This window comes from Hypanus sabinus, chromosome 14 (assembly GCF_030144855.1).
Source record: "Hypanus sabinus isolate sHypSab1 chromosome 14, sHypSab1.hap1, whole genome shotgun sequence".
NCBI classification, from domain to species: Eukaryota; Metazoa; Chordata; class Chondrichthyes; order Myliobatiformes; family Dasyatidae; genus Hypanus; species Hypanus sabinus.
The window spans coordinates 90,927,900-90,951,092 of record NC_082719.1 but is presented as its reverse complement, the minus strand read 5'-3'; the positions used below and the strand labels follow the sequence as shown (position 1 = coordinate 90,951,092).

The window sequence follows — 23,193 nt, the reverse complement described above, 5'->3', positions numbered from 1 at the left end:
TGGGTAAATTAATAAAAAGTACTCTTAGAAATGGTATATATAATTATCTGGATAGACAGGGTCTGATTAGGAAGTTAACATGGATTTGTGTGTGGAAGGTCATGTTTGACAAACCTTACTGAATTTTTTGAAGAGGTTACTAGGGAAGTTGATGAGGGTAAAGCAGTGGATGTTGTCTATATGGACTTCAGTAAGGCCTTTGACAAGTTTCCACACGAAAGGTTAGTTAGGAAGGCTCAATTGGTAGGTATTAATATTGAAATAGTAAAATGGATTCAACAGTGGCTGAATGGGAGATGCCAGAGAGTAGTCGTGGATAACTGTTTGTCAGGTTGGAGGCCGGTGACTAGTGGTGTGCCTCAGGGATCTGTACTGGGTCCAGTGTTTTTTGTCATATACATTAATGATCTGGATGATGGGGTGGTAAATTGGATTAGTAAGTATGTAGATGATACTAAGATAGGTGGTGTTGTGGTAAATGAAATAGGTTTTCAAAGTTTGCAGATTGATTTAGGCCAGTTAGAAGAGTGGGCTGAAAGATGGCAGATGGAGTTTAATGCTGTTAAGTGTGAGGTGCTACATTTTGGTAGGAATAATCCAAACAGGGCATACATGGTAAATGGTAGGGCATTGAAGAATGCAGTAGAACAGAGTGATCTAGGAATAATGGTGCATAGTTCCCTGAAGGTGGAATCTCATGTGGATAGGGTGTTGAAGAAAGCTTTTGGTATGCTGGCCCTTGTTAATCAAAGCATTGAATATAGGAGTTGGGATGTAATGTTAAAATTGTACAAGGCATTGGTGAGGCCAAATTTGGAGTAGTGTGTACAGTTCTGGTCAATGAATTATAGGAAAGATGTCAACAAAATAGAGAGAGTAAGAGGAGATTTACTAGAATGTTACCTGGGTTTCAGCACCTAAGTTGCAGAGAAAGGTTGAACAAGTTAGGTCTTTATTCTTTGGAGCGTAGAAGGTTGAGGGGGGGACTTGATAGAGATACTTAAAATTATGAGGGGGATAGATAGAGTTGACGTGGATAGGCTTTTGCCATTGAGAGTAGGGGAGATTCAAACAAGGGGATGAATTGAGAGTTAGGGGGCAAAAGTTTAAGGGTAACACGAGGGGGAATTTCTTTACTCAGAGAGTGGTAGCTGTGTGGAACGAGCTTCCAGTAGAAGTGATAGAGACGGGTTCGATATTGTCATTTAAAGTAAAATTGGATAGGTATATGGACAGGAAAGGAATGGAGGGTTATGGGCTGTGTGCAGATCGGTGGGACTAGGTAAGAGTAAGCTTTCGGCACAGACTAGAAGGGCCGAGATGGCCTGTTTCCATGCTTTAGTTGTTATATGGTTATAAATGGTTATGTACAGTACATGTACTTAGATAATATACTTACATTGTATTTTATTCTTTGCAACTAATGTTACATAAATCTTCCAAATTACTTGACTAAATGAAAAATCTATTCGGTAACAATGACGTTATCTTTTAAAAGCTGTAGTATTTTTGTCTCAAAAAATGTGGAACTAGTTTTTCCTTATTGAGTTGAGAATGCTGTAAACTGTGTGTGGGAGGTTGGAGGGGAGAGTAAATTCATCCCGTAAGTATTTTTCCTCTGCTGCTTGTTAGTAGCTCCCACTTGGTGGATGCAACTTTTTCTGATTTATAATCATCACTTTTTTTGACAAGATTGTCAAACAGATGAAAGAGTCTGTGTTTTCAGACCACAATGCAAAAAAGTGTGTTTTTTCTCCCCAATTCACAGATTTATTATAAAAGACCTTGGAGACTTGATCCTACAAAAAGTATTATCCCTCATGTTGCAACCACCTTTACTGATGAGATGAAATGCCTTTGATTTAAAAATCTTTCACACCTGATATGTCTGCATTTTTATTTGTATGGCTGTTTTTACTATCACCTTCTTATGAGTTTAAAGATGTGGGAAGAGAGGCCCAGTGACTTGGGTTTAAAAAAAAGGGCAGGACATGAAAACCTTGTGAGATTAAGATTTAGCGATTGTGTTCAGAAAGGGACTTTAGAGACAATACAGAAAGTGAAGGCTCAGGTTATGCAAAATTTAGAAATTCCTTACAATCAAAGCCTTTAATTTATTATTTGCTTTCCTAGGCCAATGCAATTGACAGCATTTTAATTTGCTTTAATAAATCAGAGTTATTAATTTAAATACATTTTTATAGCTTATTTCAAAAGTCCCTTCATGCACTATATAAAGGATGTGCTATACATCTGCAATCTTCTGTGCCTCATTAAATTCACATTTGTGAAACTAATAATTTGTACACCACTCCAATTCAATTAGTGTAATCCACTCTAACGAATCGTCTGCTTGCTGCTGTTTACCATGAATTATGCTTGTTTCGATTCAAAACCTGTCTTCTGCCAAAGGTTGAATCATGCCAGCCTACAAGTCCAAACAGTATTTTGGAAAGGATTGGCTCATTATGAGCTTCAATAGAGCTCCTAAGTTTTAACGCCATTGAACTAATGAAGACTCAAAATTGCTTGAGTGTTTTTGGAGAATTTTGCATTATTGCTTTGCATGGTTATTTATTATCTATCATAGATAGATACAGCACGGTAACATGTCCTTCCTGGCCCAACAAATCTGTGCCATCCAGTTATGCCCATGTGGGCAACTAACCTACCGCCCTGTGCATTTTTGGTATGTGTTTGTGGAAGAAACTGGAGCACCCAGAGGAAATCCAGGTGGTCACGGGGAGTACATACAAGCTCCTTACAGACAGCAGCAGAAATTACGTCCTGGTCACTGACACTGTAATAGTGTTATGCTAACTGCTATGCTACCTTGCCACCTTTTCATTTGCATGTATCCCACGTTTAACCGATTGAGTTTGATGCTGTGCAGGAGTTTGCTGTAATGCTGTTAAGCTCTGGCACATCACATTAAGAATACATCTCTTAGCATTCCCCTCACTTTCTGCAGGTATCTTGCCAGGATGCACATTGGATATCAGCAATTAAGCAGGTGCCGGTACAAGTATACACAATTATCTGTAGTAACCCTGTGATGTCCCATTTGTTAATTGTACAAAAGGAGTAATAGTTCTATTGAAAACTTTTATTGTTTGGTCATAATAAAATAGTAACAATCAAGTAGCACAGTGATTAGTGCATCACTGTTGATTGGGGTTCAATTCCCGCCACTGTCTGTAAGGAGTTTGATTGTATGGATTTCCTCCAGGTGCTCTGGTTTCCTCCCACATTCCAAAGCCACATGCTTAAGATTATAGTGAGTGGACATGTTGCTGGCACCTGAAGTGTGGCGATGCATGTGGGTTGCCCCAGCTGAGTCCTCTCTATTTTGATGTGAGCGATGCATTTCGCCTTATGTTTTGGTGTATGTGTGACAAACAAAGCTACTCTTTATTTTTATATTTTCTTTTGAGACACTTTCTGACTGTTTTTGATGGAGTTTACAAATGATTAGGTGGAAATCTACGAATACTAACACATTCTTGGCCACCAATCTGCCTTCAAATCTGAAACATGCTTGTCAGTCATCAAAAGAAAAAATATGCTGATAAATTAAAAGCTTTTATTGATGTCAAAAGGGAATTAACCTTGTAGAATGTAAGGAAATACACTTTGTTAATTGTCTGTTTTCCTGCTTTAGATGGTATTCCGGCCGCCTCTGGATATGTATGATGTCATCATTCACCTGAACCCCAAACATATACCAAGATACATAGAAGCAGTTGATAAGCCAAAAGTTACTTACTGCAGAGGGACATTACAAAGTGGTGCATCAGTAAAATTCTTAAAGCTACCAGTGGTGGGTTATGATCCAGTTCAGTGTTACCTTCGTGAACTAAAGGTGAGTACTTAGCAGGTAGAAGCAATGACATTCATGGCCATTTTATTAAGAGTGGAATCTGCGTGGTCTTCGGCTGCTGGAGCCCGTCCACTTTAAAGTTTGATGTGTTGTGGGTTCAGAGATGCTCTTCTGAACACCACTGTTGTAATGTGTAGTTATTTCAGTTACTGTCGCTTTCCTGTCAGCATGATGCAGGCTGGCCATTCTCCTCTGATCTCTCTCATTAAGGTGTTTTCGCCCACAGAACTGCCAGTCGCTGCACGTTTTTTTGTTTCTCGAACCATTCTCTGGAAATGTTGAGACTTGTGCATGTACTAAAAGCTTTTTTTTAAGTATATAAAGGGTAAAAGAGGGTTGAGGGTAGATAAAGGACCAATAGAAAATGACGCTGGAGATACTGTAATGAGAGATGCAGAGATGGCAGAGGAACTAAGTGTGTATTTTGCATCGGTCTTCACAGTGCAGTATACTGGACATTCAAGAGTGTCAGGGAAGTGAAGTATGTGCAGCGAAAACTATGACTGAGAAGGTGCTCAGGAAGTTTAATGGTCTGAAGGTGGATAAATCTCCTGGACCTGATGGAATGCACCCTGGGGTACTGAAGGAAGTAGCTGGAGTGATTGCAGAGGCATTAACAATGATCTTTCAAGAATTCATAGATTCTGGCATTGTTACAAACGTGACTGGAAGGTTACAAATGTTACTCCACTATTTAAGAAGGGTGGGAGACAGCAGAAAGGAAACTATAGACCTGTTAGCCTGACATCGGTGGTTGGGAAGTTGTTGGAGTCGATTGTTAGGGATGAGATTATAGAATACCTGGTGGCATATGCCAAGAGAGGCCAAAGGAAAATCCTGCCTGACTAACCTACTGCAATTTTTTGAGGAAATTACAAGCAGAGTAGACAAAGGAGATGCAGTAGATGTAGTATACTTGGATTTTCAGAAGGCTTTTGACAATGTGCCACACATGAGGCTGCTTAGCAAGATAAGAGCCCATGGAATTGCAGGGGAGTTACTAGCATGTGTGGAGCATTGGCTGATCAGCAGAAAACAGAGTGGGAATAAAGGGATCCTATTCTGGCTGGCTGCTGGTTACCAGTGGAGTTCCACAGGGGTCGGTGTTGGGACTGCTGCTTTTTACAATGTATGTCAATGATTTGGACTATGGCATTAATGGAGTTGTGGCTAAATTTGACGATGATGCAAAGGTAGGTGGAGGAGCGGGTAATGTTGAAGAAAGAGAGCCTGTAGAGAGACTTAGATAGTTTAAGGGAATGGGCAAAGAGTAGGCTCAGAGGTTCAACGGACTCGGAGTCCGCTGCGGTGACTTCACTGCGGTCACTTTCGGTGTGTGCTGTGTCTGCGAGGCTGGGCTCAACGGAGCTTTCATTGTGTGCTGCATCTGCGAGGCTGAGTCGGGTGGCGCCGTGGAAGTCCATAGCGGGGGTATTCCCTTCTGCCGCCGGCGTGGGATGGCGAGTCTGTCAGGACCCTGGGGACTTGTGGAAACTATGTGGTAATTTCTTTTGAACTTATAGTCCTTTAACATCTTTGGACTATTTTTCTGTGCCCATGGTCTGTTTTTTTAAATCATCAATTATGCTATTGTTGTGCACTGTTGTAACTATGTGGTTTTGTGCAGGTCTTGTAGCTTTAGTTTTTGTTTTGTCTGCTGGATTTGGAGCTCCTTTCCAGGGAACGCGCTAAGACAGTAGCGCGATATTAATACGCAGCAGCCTCTCCAGACTCTGGATTGGGGATTGCCAAACGTTATGTGGATTTTCTGGTGTAGTCTGTTTTGTCATGTGCTTTTATGATATCATTCTGGAGGAACGTTGTCTCATTTTTTAACTGCATTGCATTTGTGGTTTCTAAATGACAAATAAACTGAATCTGAATCTGAAGTGACAAATGAAATACAATGTTGGAAAGTGTTTGGTCATGCACTTTGGTGGTAAAAATAAAGGGACAGACTATTATTTAGATGGTGAGAGAATTCAAATTGCAGAGATGCAAAGGGACTTGGGAGTCCTTGTGCAGGATACTCTAAAGGTTAACCTCCAGGTTGAGTCGTGGTGAAGAAGGCAAATGCAATGTTGGCATTCATTTCTAGAGGTATAGAATATAAGAGCAGAGATGTGATGTTGAGACTTTATAAGGCACTCATGAGACCACACTTGGAGTATTGTGTGCAGCTTTGGGCTCCTTATCTTAGAAAGGATATACTGACATTGGAGAGGGTTGAGAGCTGATTCACAAGAATGATCCCAGGAATGAAAGGGTTACCGTATGAGGAACGTCTGGCAGCTCTTGGGCTGTATTCCCTGGAGTTCAGGAGAATGAGGGGGGATCTTATAGAAACATTCCAAATGTTAAAAGGCCTAAACAGATTAGATATGGCAAAGTTATTTCCCATGGTAGGAGAGTCTAGGACAAGATGGCACAGCTTCAGGATTGAAGGATGTCGATTTAGAACAGAGATGCGGAGAAATTACTTTAGTCCGAGGGTGGTAAATCTTTGGAATTTGTTGCCACGAGCAGCTGTGGAGGTCAAGTCATTGGGTGCATTTAAGGCAGATATAGATAGGTTCTTGATTAGCCAGGGCATCAAAGGGTATGAGGAGAAGACAGGAGAGTGGGGATGACTGGAAGAATTAGATCAGCCCACGATTGAATGGTGGAGCAGACTCGATGGGCCAAATGTCCTACATCTGCTCCGATATCTAATGGTCTAAAACTGCAGGAGATCAGCAGTTTCTGAGATACTTGTTCTGTTTTCCAAACCATTCTCTGTAAACTCTAGGGGGTGTATAGCCCATGCATAGTTGGAATGCTTTCAATTTAAAATGCATGTTCTTCGTCAGAACTTGTTAAATGTCCAATTCAAGTAGTTTGCTTTTTACACCAAAACTTACACCTTGGGTTGTTCCAGGGCTGCAAATGAGTTTCACAAAGTACATGATAACCTGCAGCAGCATATGTGGTTTCTTCAAGAGTATTTATGTTCAAGATTGTGCATTTTACTATTTTCATGCCGCAGTCTTGAGTCCAATTTCTCCTCTTGTTCAACTGCATTACTGCCATATCCTAAATTATCAATGTCCTAGGATATGGCTATTGATCGGGAACTTACTGAGCCACTCACAGATGATTTGGTTATAATACCTGCTGGATGTTCTTCCCATGAACACCACAAATCCCCATACTCACACTCCTAACCCTTCATCCTTAAAACGGGGGTTCCCAATCTGGTTACCCATAGCTGCCATGGAGCCTTACCATTAATCAAGGGATCCCTGGACCCCAGGATGGAACCCCTGCTCTAAAATAGTTAGGCTCTTCACCTACAGGATTCTTCGGGAGTGTGCTGAAGGTCTCAGCCCCTCCCTAGATGAGTGTAACTTCAATAATTTTCATGAAGTTCTAAGAAGTTCTATTTAATTGGCATCCCATTCACCATCCTAAATGCCCCCTTCTCCACCCCACCCTAAGCAGTAGCTATCTCTCTTATATTCTTCTTCAACAACTCTTTGTTCAACAGTGCCTCTGAAGCCTGTGACCTCTTCCACCTCGAGGGTTAAGTGAAATGGTACGCAGGGTTGCCACTAATTGTAAATTCTCTTTCATACATCGATCACCTGTTCACTATGCTTTATAACAAGCATCGGTTAACTCAGAGTGGATCGATCATACATATGTTTATTTTACTTGCTACAAAGGAAGACCATCACTCGACAAGAGCCGGTGATAGCTTTGAAAAAACAGACAGCATTATCAGTTATACCAAAGTACAGCTTTAACTTCAAGGGCATTCTGTATGTCTGCTTAATCTGTGTACTTGGCATTTTTCCAGTAATTTAATCTGTGGGGTCTGGAGTTTGTCAGGGACTCGGGTTGCATCACGTAAAGCACTCTGGTTCAATACAGGTTCCATTTTGTTACAGACATAAAGGCAATTTTTGTTACTACAAGTAAATACATTTCCGCACATACCAGCATGCCTTTAAAGCATTTTGCTATTCCTTTGCTTCTGTGTTGTTGGCCAGCTGCGCTATTGGCATGGCATCATTGACTAATGAGATGTTGTATTGCTGCCAGTTCCTTAAGTACAATGAAATGTGGGCAGTAAATAGCAGCCAGCCCAGCAATGCCCACATCCTCTGAGAGGAAATAAAAGTTGGTTTGTGGATGAAATCTAATAGTTCCTTGTGTTCCATTAACATTAACCAATAATTAAAACCATCAGCTTTTAGACTGTAGGACATAGGAGCAGAATTAGGCAATTCGGCCCATCGAGTATGCCTGGCCATTCCATCGTGGTCAATTTATTATCCCTATCAATCCCATTCTCCTGGCTTCTCCCTGAAATTTTGATGCCCTGACTAATCAGGGACCCATCAACCTCTGCTTTAAATATATCCGATGACCTAGCCCCCCCCACAGCCGTATATGGCAATGCATAAGATTGAGGCTTCATAAAATTAAAATCAGATTATCTTTATTTATCACATGTACATTAAAGCATTCAGTGAAATTGAGTGATTGCATCAAATGAAATCAGTGAGGATTGTGTTGGTTAGCCTGCAAGTGTTGCCGCACTTTCGATGCCAACACAACATGCCCACAACTCACTAACTCTAACTGTGCATCATTGGATGTACATCTCTGACTTTTCCTCTTCCTTTCCAGTTCCGAAGAAGGGTCTCGGCTCGAAATGTCGACTCTTTTCCATAGTTCCTTCAGTATTGTGTATGTGTGTGTGCGTGTTCCTCTCATGTTTACAATCTGGAATTTGGAAGGACGTCCACGTGATCACGGGGTGCACAAATTCCTTACAGGCATCTCAACCGTAGTCGGTGATCACTGGCTGGCACTGCAAAGTGATGTGTTACTTTCTATGCCACCCCACTCATCTCAGAATCTTGTGCACAAAATAGCAGTTACACCTTTGAGAAAATGTCTGGTTCTTGTATTTCATTTCTGATTCTGTAATCTTATACTTTTAGCATTTGTTGCTAACGATTGATTATTTGAATATTTGTAAAATTTGATTAATTGTAATAATTTGTTCTATTACAGAGTGCTTTTGGGGATTTTGCGTTATTTTTCTACGATACATATGGAGGAAATATGATTGCTGTACTTTGGAATCCTCAGGCTTTCGTTCCTCAACCTTTTAAGGTACTAACTGAAATTATTTTGGAATAATGGAATGATGAATAAACTCCTCAGATTTCCATCCAAGTACAGGTATCAATTTTAACAGGCGTTTCAATGACAAAGGCAACACAAGTGAATCTGCAGATGCTGGAAATAAATAAAAACACAAAATGCTGGCAGAACTCAACAGGCCAGACAGCATCTATGGGAGGAGGTAGTGACGACGTTTCGGGCCGAAACCCTTCATCAGGAGCCCTCCTGAACTGCTGATTTTGTGTTTCAATGACAAATTTTGCCATATTTATGAGGGATGATGCCTGGGCATGTCCAGTCCAGCGGTACTTATACGCCTATTGTCCATCCCTCCTGATTGGTTCATCCTCATCCAATCAGGTTTCTGCTGTCCAATCTTGTTTACAATTGAATTCCAGTTCCTGATTGAATGAGGACTAACCAATCAGGAGGAATGGGTGACGGGGGTATAAATACCACAGGATTAGACATCCCTGATGAAAATGGCAGAGTTTGTCAAGAAAGCATTGGCTAAAATCTATAACTGTACTTGACTGGAAGCCTGAGAAGAGTTTATTTGTCATATACACCGGGAAAACACTATATCCTTTTTTAATTAAATGATATTCAAAAATTGATGTGGACAGTGATATTAGAATAGTTTATGTTCAAATGGCTGGGTTTTGCATGCAAAAATTTGGGTTTGACGTCAGTAGCTGGACCACATTTTTGATCTGTACACTGAGTTGCCCTTTGTTAATTTTAGTGAAGGAGAATTATTGCAAAGGGTTCAGCTTAGTTTTGGATTTTTTTGTTCAGTTGTCTGAGTTTGATTGCTTTATTTTAATGGTTTTGAAATGTTTTGCAAATACTGAATTATCAAATAATTAATTTTGAAGTATTTTATGTTTCTAAGTGTCAGATATTTGGAACCCCAGTGTGTAGCTAACCATGACTTTCAAAAGCTGCTTTTTCTGAATTTTCATTGGTAAAACTGTTCTCACCCTCCTGTGCCCCTCCTACTTGTCCCTTGGGCATTAAATTATTCTTTTTGCAATTTCCATTTGGCCATTCCATCATGCTCCCTTATTTGTCAATGGAAACATATTGAATGCACTATGGTAATATTACCATAGAATATTAATCCTTTTGCCGCAACTATTGTTAACAATCCTTTCCTTGAAGAGTATTTGATCTTTCTGTTACAGACCTCCCACGTTCATGCTAGAATGTTGGAAACAAAAGAAAATGGACTTCAAATGATCCCCAATGTGGAGGCTATTTTGGAAGACTTTGAAATACTTGGAGCTGGATTGGTGAAGTCTGTTGAAGCACACACTGAGAAATGGAAGATCTAAGGACTTAATTTTATTATCTATAGATACCTACTCCCTCATTTTGTAGGCACTCCATTTGGAGATTATGAAATGTGGCAAAATATTATAACTTGTACCATTTGGAAAAATAAATGTTTTATATATACCTCTGGTGGCTCTACAGCAGATCATCTCATGATTTCTAGTTATTTTGAAGACAATTTGTATCATTACACTTGTTGATCGTGTTCATGTGTCAGAGATTTACTGTCATTTCTTCCATGTTAACTCTACAAGGTACTAATATTGATTTCAGCTGTGATCTGAAATTGAACATTACCAATCAAAAGCTGGTGTGTTGTGATGAGCATTACCTCTCTGGATGCTTGTTGTCTTTGCTTGAAATATCTATGTGACAGTTTAACACTTGCTTTCCTGTGCAGCTTTTGCCCATGTTGTTGGGTTTAAACAGACAGCAAAGTTAGTCAATCAATAACACTGGCATAAGAACATAGAAAAACTTGAAGCGCAATACAGGCCCTTCGGTCTACAATGCTGTGCCGAACATGTACTTACTTACTTTAGAAATTACCTCGAGTTACCCATAGCCCTCTATTTTCCGAAGCTGCAAGAGTCTCTTAAGACACTTAAGGTAGTTGGCAATGACGTGTTTCTTGGAGAACTTTTCACAAAATCTGAGAATTTATCTTTAATTTCTGTAAATAGATTTTTGATTTGTTACTGGAAGCTCTGGAGTAGGAGCTATAAGAAACCCACTGACTTAACACAAGCCTAATCTCAGGTCAATTTGCAATAAGCTACTAACCAATATGCCCTTGGACTGTGAGAGGAAACCCATTCACTCACGGGGAGGATGTCCGAACCTTTTACAGACAACACCGGAATTATACTCCAATGCCTAGAACTGTAATCACTACGCTATCATGGCACCTCATTTTTAAGCTTGAGACTGCTCTTTAATGATAATAACCATAATATAGGAAACCCGCCAAGTTACGTAAATAGATGGTACCAAACGGAGAGCTACAGAAGAGCTGTACTTTCATTATTGCTAAATGGCTGTTGTGGTTCTTGGAGGAGCTGCTGGTTTGAGTCGCTGCCCTCAGAGGGGCTGATGGTTCAAGTGGCTGCCCTCGTGCCAGTGGGTTGGAGCCACTGCCCTTGGAGGGGCCGATGGGTTTGTCACTGCCCTCGGAGGGGCCGGTGGGTTGGAGCCACTGCCCTCTGAGGGGCCGATGGGTTGGAGTCCCTGCCCTTGGAGGGGCCGATGGGTTTGTCACTGCCCTCGGAGGGGCCGATGGGTTTGCCACTGCCCTCGGAGCGGCTGGTGGGTTTGTCACTGCCCTCAGAGGGGCCGGTGGGTTGGAGTCCCTGCCCTCGGAGGGGCCGATGGGTTTGTCACTGCCCTCAGAGGGGCCGATGGGTTGGAGTCACTGCCCTCAGAGGGGCCGGTGGGTTGGAGTCCCTGCCCTCGGAGGGGCCGGTGGGTTTGTCACTGCCCTTGGAGGGGCCGATGGGTTGGAGTCACTGCCCTCAGAGGGGCCGGTGGGTTGGAGTCCCTGCCCTCGGAGGGGCCGGTGGGTTGGAGCCACTGCCCTCGGAGGGGCCGGTGGGTTTGTCACTGCCCTCGGAGGGGCCGATGGGTTTGTCACTGCCCTCGGAGGGGCCGGTGGGTTTGTCACTGCCCTCGGAGCGGCTGGTGGGTTTGTCACTACCCTCGGAGGGACCGATAGGTTTGTCACTGCCCTCTGAGGGGCCGATGGGTTGGAGTCCCTGCCCTCGGAGGGGCCGATGGGTTGGAGTCCCTGCCCTCGGAGGGGCCGGTGGGTTGGAGCCACTGCCCTCGGAGGGGCCGGTGGGTTGGAGTTCCTGCCCTCGGAGGGGCCGGTGGGTTGGAGTCCCTGCCCTCGGAGGGGCCGATGGGTTTGCCACTGCCCTCGGAGGGGCCGATGGGTTTGTCCCTGCCCTCGGAGGGGCCGATGGGTTTGTCCCTGCCCTCGGAGGGGCCGGTGGGTTGGAGCCACTGCCCTCGGAGGGGCCGGTGGGTTGGAGTCCCTGCCCTCAGAGGGGCCGGTGGGTTGGAGTCCCTGCCCTCGGAGGGGCCGGTGGGTTTGTCACTGCCCTTGAAGGGGCCGGTGGGTTGGAGCCACTGCCCTCGGAGGGGCTGGTGGGTTGGAGTCCCTGCCCTCAGAGGGGCCGGTGGGTTGGTCCCTGCCCTCAGAGGGGCCGGTGGGTTCAAATCGCTGGTTTTCTGTATTTTATGGCCATCTGGAGAAGACAAATCTCAGAGTTGTATTCTGGATGTGTACTTTGATAATAAAATAAACCTTTGAACCTTACAGCAATGACAGCATTTCTGAATATGTCCCTAGCTGTAAGATGTTTTAGAACATCCTAGGGTCAAAGTCAGGTTTAATAACACTGACATTTGTCGTGAAATTTGATGTTTTGCGGCAACAATATATTGCAGGACATAATAAAAACTATAAATTATAGTGAGAAGTGTGTGTATATACCGTACATAATGAGTGGTGCAGAAATAGCAGGAATAAATAGTGAGTGTTCACAGGTTCATTGTCCATCCATAAATCTGATGGCAGAGGGGAAGAAGCTGTTCCTCAATCACTGAGTTTGTGTCTTTAGGCTTCTGTTCCACCACCTTGATGGTAGCAATGAGAAGAGGGCATGTCTTGGCTGATGGGGGAGGAGCATCAATGATGGATGCTGCCTATTTGAGGCATCGCTTTTTGTAGGTGTCCTGGATTTTGGAGAGGCTAGTGTCCATGATTGAGTTGACAACTTCCTGCAGCTTTTTCTGATCCTGTGCAATGGCCACTCTGTACAACATGGTGATGCAATCATATCGAATGTTCTCCTCAGTACGTCTGTAGAAATTTGTGAGTGCCTTTGGCGATATGCCAATTCTCCTCAACTCCTGATGCAATTTAGCTGCTGTAGTGCCTGCTTTGTAATTTGAACTACATGTTAGGCCCAGGGTAGATTCTCAGCAATGACACCCAGGAACTTGGAACTGCTCGCCCTTCCCAATGTTGATTCCTTAGTGAGAACTATGGGCATGAATAGTGTTACGTACTCGTGACACGTGACAGTGGTACCCTTGTCACGTGACGGGTTGAAGCTATACTGGACGAGGTAATGGTCTTGTGTTGGTGGAGTGATGTCATTTTCCCACCAGTAGAGGTCATGTGACAGGTTTTTTAAAACAGTATAGAAGGAGGACCCCTCCCTGTGAGGAGGGGCAGTTCGTGGCTGGATTTGCCGTGTTGACTTCATGCTACTGCGTGATTAATGTTATGACACAGTTTAGTTGAAAGATGAAGTTTTATTTAATGCCTAAAGTTTAAAAGGTCATTGCCAGCAGTTCCTTTACAATACTGCTAGTTGAGAATCAGTGGAGAGTGAAGATCGGAGTTCAAGAGATAGAAGATCGAGGAGAATCGATTTCAACAGTGAAACGGGTTCGACCTTGTTTGTTCCTTATTCAGAAGGAATTCGTTGTCTGTTCTCGTGTTAATCCCTGCGAAATAGCAGAAAGGATTGAAGACAGTGCTGTAAAGGAAAGGTCAGTGCCTTTAAGCTGTTTTGTTTCGTAAATTCTTCGTGGGAAAAGTTCAATTTGGGAACTGAAGCAACACGACATGAAAGAGAATTTAAATTGCCTTAAAAAGTCTCTCCCTTAAACAGACTGTGAGCATTTTGAACTTTTGGCAATACTACTTTAAAGAACTGTTTTGCAACATCGCTTTAAGAACTGTTTAAGCTGCCGCACAGCAGCTGATTCCCGGTTACGTTAGTGATTTGTTTACTTTTGGGGGGTTTGTTTTCAGTGTTTAATAAAGGTGTTATTTGTTATAAAAACCCCTACCTAACTCATGTATTTATTGTTGCCTGAATCCGTAACTATAGAAAGTTTCTGTTGGGATAGGTGACCAAATCTTTGATTGTGCTGTTAGGTTTCTTTATCTTTTTAAAAAGAAGAAGCTGCTTGATCTGTTATTGGTAACTGCAAGCAAATTAGCAGAAGAGTGTGGAATTGATGGATTGGAAGGGAATGCAGAGTTGAGAGCAAGAGAGAATTTTTAAACAGCGGTGTATTTTAAAATTGCGAACCAGTTTCTCAGTGTGAACACAAGGATGATAACTGATTGCCACAGATGGCTGTGGAGGCCAAATGATTGGGGTATTTAAAGTGGAGCTCGATAGGTTCTTGATGTATAAGGGCATCGAAGGTTACAGGGAGAAGGCAGGAGAATGGGGTTGAGAGGGGTAATAAGTCAGCCATGATCGAGCAGATACAATGAGCTGAGTGACCTAAGTCTGGTCCTACACCTTGTGGTTTTATGAATGAGATTTGATGTGGAATAGGCTGCTGTCACTATCTGTTCATGTTTCTGTATGCTGTTAGATGCCAGACAAGCACTGGAATAGCCAAGTCTAGATGTAACATTCAACTCCAGCAATCTCGATACTATGTTCTCATGAGCGCGTGGGTGCTCCAGATTCCTCCAATGGTCCAAAGACATACTGGTCAGCAGGTTAATTGGTCATTGTAAGTTGTGTGATTAGGTTTAGGATTAAACAGGTGGGTTGCTGGGTGGTGTGGACTCATTGGGCTGGAAGAACCTGTTCTGCGCTGTACCTCTAAATAAATAAAGATAACCGAAGAATAGGTTTCAGTGAGAAATGGGGTGAGCTGGTGATGGATGCAGGTGATGTGGCAGAGAAGGAAGTAGGTGATGGGTTGGAGGAACGATGTGGTTAGAACAATGCAGTCTTACAAGTTATGTGGCTGATTGGTTAGGGTATGCAGTTGGGAAGAGCGTGAATGAGGATTGCAAAGACTTCTAATCTTCCTGGCATTCAACAGGAGGATACTGCTCATCCTGCTGTGCTGGGGATCCGGGTGGAGATAGTGGAGAGAGCTGATGCTGATGTAATACTGAGAACCTAACAATGAAGGTGTTGCTTAACTAGGAACCAACATATTTATGCCCATTATGCCTACTGGTGTTTAGGGCAGCAATGAAGGTTCAGTATCTCTGTCTGTCCATACCATTGCACACAGACATAGGAGGGTTCTTTATTGCTTTTTCCATAACAGTTTTGTTTGACCAGTCAGGGTTGTTAGCCCTGAGCTGAACCCCCAAACTTGGAGTATCAGTGGACCACTGTTAGGCTGGCCTCTACCCTTTGACCTTTTTGGCATGGGTGATCCTACCAAGAGCTAAGGTATAAAGCCTTGACTCCAATCAACATAGCTCTCCAAACCATGACAAGGTTGTGGTCCTCTTGGAGGAACTGGGATCCAACATGAATCTGTAACAGTAGCCAGCTGTATGTCTTGCTGCTGTCTAGGTGTTCCAAAGCAGAAAGCCAGTGAGATTGTGCCCGCTGTAGAGCTGTTGTAGCATAGCAGAATGAGTGTTCTTGATGGTCGTGTAATATTGATCCAGCGAGCACTGTGAGGGTCATGTTTTTTTACTTCTCCAGTGCGTTCAACACCATCCGCCCTGCTCCGCTGGGTGAGAAGCTGACAGTGATGCAGGTGGATGCTTCCCTGGTGTCATGGATTATTGATTACCTGACTGGCAGACCACAGTACATGCACTTGCAACACTGTGTGTCAGACAGAGTGGTCAGCAGCACCGGGGCTCCACAGGGGACTGTCCTGTCTCCCTTTCTCTTCACCATCTACACCTCAACTACAACTACAACACAGAGTCTTGCCATCTTCAGAAGTTTTCTGATGACTCTGCCATAGTTGGATGCATCAGCAAGGGAGATGACGCTGAGTACAGGGCTAAAGTGGGAAACTTTGTCACATGGTGCGAGCAGCATCATCTGCAGCTTAACGTGGAAAAGACTAAGGAGCTGGCGGTGGACCTGAGGAGGGCTAAGACTCCGGTCACCCCTATTTCCATCCAAGAGGTCAGTGTGGACCTAGTGGAGGATTACAAATACCTGGGGATACGAATGGACAATAAACTGGACTGGTCAAAGAACACTGAGGCTGTCTACAAGAAGGGTCAAAGTTGTCTCTATTTCCTGAGGAGACTGAGGTCCTTTAACATCTGCCGGACGATGCTGAGGATGTTCTACGAGGCTGTGGTGGCCAGTGCTATCATGTTTGCTGTTGTGTGCTGGGGCAGCAGACTGAGGGTAGCAGACACCAACAGAATCAACAAATTCATTTGTAAGGCCAGTGGTGTTGTGAGTGTGGAACTGGACTCTCTGACGATGGTGTCTGAAAAGAGGATGCTGTCCAAGTTGCATGTCATCTTGGACAATGACTCCCATCCACTCCACAATGTACTGGTTAGGCACAGGAGTACATTCAGCCAGAGACTTATTCCACTGAGATGTAACACTGAACGTCATAGGAAGTCACTCCTACCTGTGGCCATCAAACTTTACAACTCCTCCCTCGGAGTGTCAGACACCCTGAGCCAATAGGCTGGTCCTGGACTTACTTCCACTGGGCATGATTAGCTTATTATTTAATTATTTATGGTTTTATATTGCTATATTTGTTCACTATTCTTGGTTGGTGTGGCTGTAACGAAACACAATTCCCCTCAGGATCAATAAAGTATGTCTGTCTATCTGTCTGTGTGTCGGCTCCTCTGATTCTGCAGCTACTTTTTAATGTACGAAGACATCCCAAGGTGTTCACATGAGCTCTATCAAGAAAATTTTGGCATGAAGTCACTTCAGGAGATTTTGGAAGAAGTCACAAAATCTTTGATCATGGAGGTAAGCTTTAGGGAACTAAAACTTTAGTACAAGATGCTGCATATTGAATTTGAGCAGATCCTGGCATTCAAAGAGCTGTGGCACCTCATCACCACTCTGCAGAACTGCCATGTGGGAATAATCAATAGCCCAGAATATAATGAGCAGGGGTATTTAAGGAAGTTGTAGGAATGGAGTTTTGAGATTACAGAGATAGGGCAGATTAAAGCCCCAGGAGGAATTGAAAAGTTCATAAAGCCCATCGAGTGCTCCAACATTCCAACATGGCTTATTTGCTGTCCCTCTCAACCCACTCCTTTGCCATCTCCCTGTAATCTTTGATGCCCTGACAATCAAGAACCTATCACCTTCCGCTTTAGTTATAATGTCTTTGCCTCCATAGCTGTCAAATTTCACAGATTCACCACCTCTCCTGTTTTGGGAGCAGGAGCCAGACATGCCATCCTTGTTATCCTGTTGGGCTGGGTGTCAGGTCGACCGGGTTCTCTTCCATCTCTGGGACGGCGGTCAGACATCAGACATGCAATTCTCATGAGATTGTGTTTGCAAAGGGTAGATGTGGACAAAAACATATCTCACACACATGAAGTTCAGACATGGAGTGAGCTCCCTCTGCACCGTACCATCACACACTTCCATACTTCAGTTACTCTCTCCATCTGCTTATGCCTTTTAGTGCCAAAACTTTGGCTCATTCTTGTAGTAGGTAAGTTTCACATACAAGCTTGTAAAGATAAGAGATTTCCTTCGAATTCCATATCAGACTTCTTGATAATTTTAATTTGTGCTTATATTCTGGTCTCATCTCTAATCTGGAAGTATTTCTTTAGCATTGACCCTTTCATAATCTTTATGATCTTTCTGTGTAAGCAGTAAATCTACTTTTCCAAGAAAAATGTTCCAGCTATGTGACAGGCATAGCCTCTCATTTTCAGTACCTATCATTTAGATTATATTGAGGCTAGAATGGTTCACATTCCTGCATATGTGCACTGACCAAGTTTCCATACATTTTCAGTTCCTGAAGAAATGAAGCATAATACTTGCTTTTTTTAAACTGACCTTTTCAACCTGCTACTGTTAGAAACTTGAGTCTCCAAAAATCCTTTGTTCCTCTACCCTTCTGCAGCTTGTAACCTGTTTACTTTTCCTTCAAAGATGTGCCTTCGGTTGTGTTAAACCCAAACTCTGTTTATTTAAAGATTCAATTGCACTGTTCCAAGATGAGTTAATTCTTCACAATTAGATTCACAGACACCTGCAGCACAGAAACAGGCCCTTCAGCCCATCTAGTCTGCTGAACCATTTGAACTGCCTATTCCCATCGAGCTCTACTAGCTCTCAATACCCGTACCATCCATGTACCTATCCAAATTTCTCTTAAACATTAAAATCAAGCTCACATGCACCATTTGAACCGGCAGCTCATTCCCCTCTCTCATGGCTTTCTGAGTGAAGAAGTTCCCCCTGATGGTTCCCTTAAACTTTTCACCTTTCACCCTTAACCCAGGACCTCCTGTTTGTAGTCCCACCCAACCTCAGTAGAAAAAGCCTGCTTGGATTTACCCTATTTATACCCCTCATAATTTTGTATACCTCCATCAAATCTCCTCTTAATCTCCTATGTTCCTAACCTATTCTTTCCTTATAACTCAGATCCTCCAGACCCAGCAACATCCTTGTAAATTTTCCACTGTACTCTTTCAACCTTATTTACATCTTTCCTGCAGGTATCTGCTCTTACCTAACATCATTGCAAGGAGAGATCAGATGGCTATTTTTATCATTTGTTATTTGTGGAGCTGGTGTGCCTATGCAGTTTAAAATAGAGTATTATAAGAGTTGCTTCTGATTATCCCAGGGGTTCCCAACCTTTTTTAATGCCATAGAGCCTTACCATTAACCGAGGGGTCCATAGACCTCAGGATGGGATGCTAAAGACATAATGTGTGTTTGCTGATAATTTGTGTGGTACGAGATGAAAAGCAATCTGAACTCCAATGAACTTAAACTATTTTACATGCAGGGGTTTATTTTTCTAGATTTTTAGGCTTGCATCAATTGAAATGTGTGAGTTCTAGTGCACTGAATGTCAATTTACTTTGTCTAATTTCTGTGTGTGACCGTAGGCTAGAGCACCATGTTGAAGGCTAAGCCAATGCTCTGAAGTCATTAACGTGACAGCAGTTCACTCCCTGGCAATGTTTTGCTTCCATCTATTCAATGATTAACCAAAGTGCACAGTCTAACCTTAGAATGCCTTTAACTTTGTATGTTAACAGCACTTCATTTTTTTAAAAAGAGGAAATATGCAGTTGCGTTCATGACTGGGAGGTGAATATCAGTGGGGAAAAAATCCCAGTAGGAATTAAGTTTCTTTGCAGCTTGTACAGTGGGTTGCTTTTAAAATGGTTCCTCCTGGCATTGTTCATACGCCAATAACTGTCCTTTGGGCAAGTTCAATTATGCAGGAAGTCCTTTGCTATGAAGAAGAATGTTAATAGAAGCAACTGTTAAAATATGCTGTACCCCAAATAGAATGAATTGCACAGTTACTGCGAACGCTGCCCACAGCTTTATGGCTTTAATATTGAACTTTAAACCACTTAAGAAAGATGTTTCCAGTAATTGGACAGTTTCAGACCAGGGGGCATGGTGTCAGAATAGAAAGACATCAATTTGGAACGGAGATGAAGAGGAATTTCTTTAGCCAGAGTGTGGTGAATCTGTGGAATTCATTGCCACAGGTGGCTGTGGAGGCCGAGCCATTGAGAATCTTTATCAGTTCATCACTCCCTTCTTCGTGCCACAGACCCTTCCCCCTGAGCCAAATGAGCCACACGACCCAGCTCAAACCCACCTATTTTCCACTGGTCAAGAAGGGGCAAAAGGCTAGAAGAGGGCCTGAGTTGGGAGGAAGGGGAGGGTATTCAGTCTGACGTGGGGTATCCTTGCCCCAGAAATTGGTGCAGAGGTGAGTGGGGAGCTCAGTATTGTGGCGGGCTGGGAATCAACTCTCTGACCGTTTGCAGATCCCTGATGGTGACCATAACTTTCTTTTATAAATGAGAGAGCTAGCTATAAGGTGGATGTAGAGCTAATGCAGAGCTGCACGCCTGAGCGCTCAGTGGGGGGTGGGTGGGGTGGGTGCCGCACTGATGCCCTTCTTGCTGGTGGGGAAAGTGGGGTCGTTGCTCTGCTGCTGTTTATGTGTGGGTGGGGGGAGCTGGGGGAACTTCGCAGTTCTAACATTTAACTGTCATTCATTAATTGGGGCACTCCTCTGCTTTTGTGGATGTTTGTGAAGGAAAAGCATTTCAGGGTGTATATTATATACATTTCTTTGACAGTAAATGTACCTTTGAACCTTTCAACCTCGACAGGTTAGGAATCTTCTTCCATTTCAAGTAAATTGTAAATATTAACCAAAATGCTGGAAGACTGGGGAAAACCCTTGGAAACTGGCAAAAAATGGCCATCAAATCGGTTAGTATTTGCGGTACTTTCATTTTATTGATAGTGATTAACTATTCCTTTCAACAACAGCAGTTTGCACTTGCCATATGGTGTATTGCTGAACACAAGTGTACAATAAAGCTACAACTTCCCTTAGTCTAGACTCTAGAGGCACATTCTTAAAACCCTGTTGATAATCAGCAACAGAAAAGGTTCTGAAGAGGCTGGAAATCCAGAGCAATGCACACAAAGTGCTGGAGGAGCTCTGCAGGCCAGGCAGCATCCATGGAAGCGAGACCTGTTGACGTTTTGGACTGAGACACGTCATCAAGACTGGAGAGGAAGGGGGAAGAAGACAGAATAAGAAAGTAGGGGTGGGAGAGGGGAAGGACTACAAGCAAGAAAGTGATAGTTGAAGTCGAGTGGGTGGGGTAGTGGGTCAGAAGTAAAAAGCTGGGAGGTGATAAAGGGAAAGGTAAAGGACTGGAGAAGAAGGAATCTGATAGGAGAGTGGACCAAGAGAGAAATGGAAAGAGGAGGGTATCAGGCAGGTGAAAAGAAGAGGTAAGAGGGGAGTCAGAGTGGGGAATGGAAGAAGAGGCAAGGAGAGGGGGAAATTTACCAGAAATTAGAGAAATCAAAGTTAGTGCTATCAGTTTGGAGGCTACCCAGATGGACTATGAGGCATTGCTCCTCCAACCTAAGAGTGGCCTCATTATGGCAGTAGAGGAGACCATGGACCAACATGTCAGAATGGGAATGAGGATTGGAATTAAAATGGTCGGCCACTGAGAAATCCTACTTTTTGTAGATGGAGTGAATGCGCTCATCAACGTGCTCCCCCAGTCTGTGTCAGGGTAGATGTAGGGTAAGCAGCACAGGGACCACTGGATGCAGTAGATGACCTCAACAGATTCACAAGTGAAGTGTTGCCTCTCCTAGAAGGACTGTTTGGGGCCCAGAATGGAGGTGAGAGAGGAGGTGAATGAAGACGTTGTGTAGCACCTTGGCTGCCTGCAGGGTTAAGTGTCAGGACCTTGGCTCCACTTCACCATAACATAACATTAGTTATGGGTTCATCGAGGTGGGTGCAGAGGGAAAGTGAGTGTTCAGCACAGTCTACCAGCCTCTCACTGGCTTCTGCCGGAGAAGGTGCCTGCATGTGGTGGTTTCTCTCTCCTTCTTGCTCAATGCCCCCAAGGGAACGTCCTTGTGTTTGAGTGATTTTGCTCTCTCCCTCAGCTGCTGGAGAATGGTATTGGAGCAAGGTTTAATCAGCGAGGTTTGTAGATTCTGACTCTGATTCAGGTTTATGATGTGTTCTAGTTCTGCTCACTCTTTTTTTGTTGCTACTTCTGGGCGATATTGAATCGGGGTGGCTAAGAAAATCAACACTGAGCTGAACTGAAATAAGGCTTTTGATTTCATGTTTTATATTGTGTGCTTTTGCCCTTTTTTGCTGCCGTTTATGCAGTTCTTTTCTGCACGTGGGAGAGGGTGGGGTTTGATGTTTCTCTTTGAACAGGTTGGTTCCGTGGTTCTTTGTTTCGTGGCTGTCTGTGGGGAAGACAAATTTCAGGGTTGTGTGCTGCATACATACTTTGATAATATGTGTTCTGTGAATCTTTGTATTTTGACTTGAAACATGAACTTTGCTACCATATCTACAGATATTGCCCGAGGTACAGACACTCTGAGAACTCGCTCATTCATTTCATATTCCCACGCTATGCAACATTTTCACTTCTGGACCAGGACAAGTAGCTTGATCTTCATGGATTCCAACAAATTTGTGAGGCATGTCATACCTTTTAGAAACCTTTGCTAAAACACTTTAACTGCTTCCCTTATAATAGACTACTGTTTATTTTTCAGTAATTTAATGTTGAGCTAATAGGTCCATAACTCCCAAGATCACACTTCTGACCTTGTTTCAAATTTAGAGCAATAGTTGCTGTATTGAAATCTCGTGTTATTACTCCTGTATTTAATGAACCATGTAGGGGAAAACAAATCAGGCAACACTCCTTTTCTACCTCTGTTTCTATTGGTATTCTTGGATAGATTCCATCTGTTGTTTCAAAATGAATATTCAGCCCACTGTCAACTTTCAGTCACCATTTCAAAGCCAATTTCCGGAAACAGCAAATTACATCCAATAGTAAATCTGTTGTTGTAAAATATTTCCCACCACAATCATTGCTGTCATAATATGATGAACAGAATCATATGGTTCTCCATCTGTTTAGTATATCCCTTATTCTTTTCATTTCAAGAAAAAGGTTCTTGTTTTTATTTTCTTTAATGACCTATTAACCTGTCCTGCTATTATTCATGCATTTTCAGATCCCTTTAGTCTTTGTAATTTAAATTGTTATTGTTACTTTTAAATGGCTTAATTTTTCTCATTTAGATCAGAAGACAAAGGAGAAGAATTAGGTCAATTCTCCCATCAAGTCTGCTCTACCATGAATGGTTTATTATCCTTCTCAACCCCATTCTCCACATAACCTTTGGCACCCTTACTAATCAAGAACCTATCAACTACTGCTTTAAATATACCCAATGACTTGGCCTCCACAGTTGTCA

General features: G+C 43.0%; 1 protein-coding gene across 1 annotated transcript in view; it reads left to right on the top strand.

Annotated features, from left to right (window-relative positions):
* Positions 1-10,519, top strand: part of nol6 (nucleolar protein 6 (RNA-associated)) — a 109,071-nt gene extending 98,552 nt beyond the window's left edge. Inside the window, exons 24-26 of the mRNA XM_059989613.1 lie at positions 3,662-3,862; positions 8,945-9,046; positions 10,246-10,519. Of these exons, the coding sequence (XP_059845596.1) occupies positions 3,662-3,862; positions 8,945-9,046; positions 10,246-10,395 (453 nt within the window). The 3' untranslated portion in view covers positions 10,396-10,519. The remainder of the gene's footprint in view (positions 1-3,661; positions 3,863-8,944; positions 9,047-10,245) is intronic.
* The last annotated feature ends 12,674 nt before the right edge of the window (positions 10,520-23,193 follow it).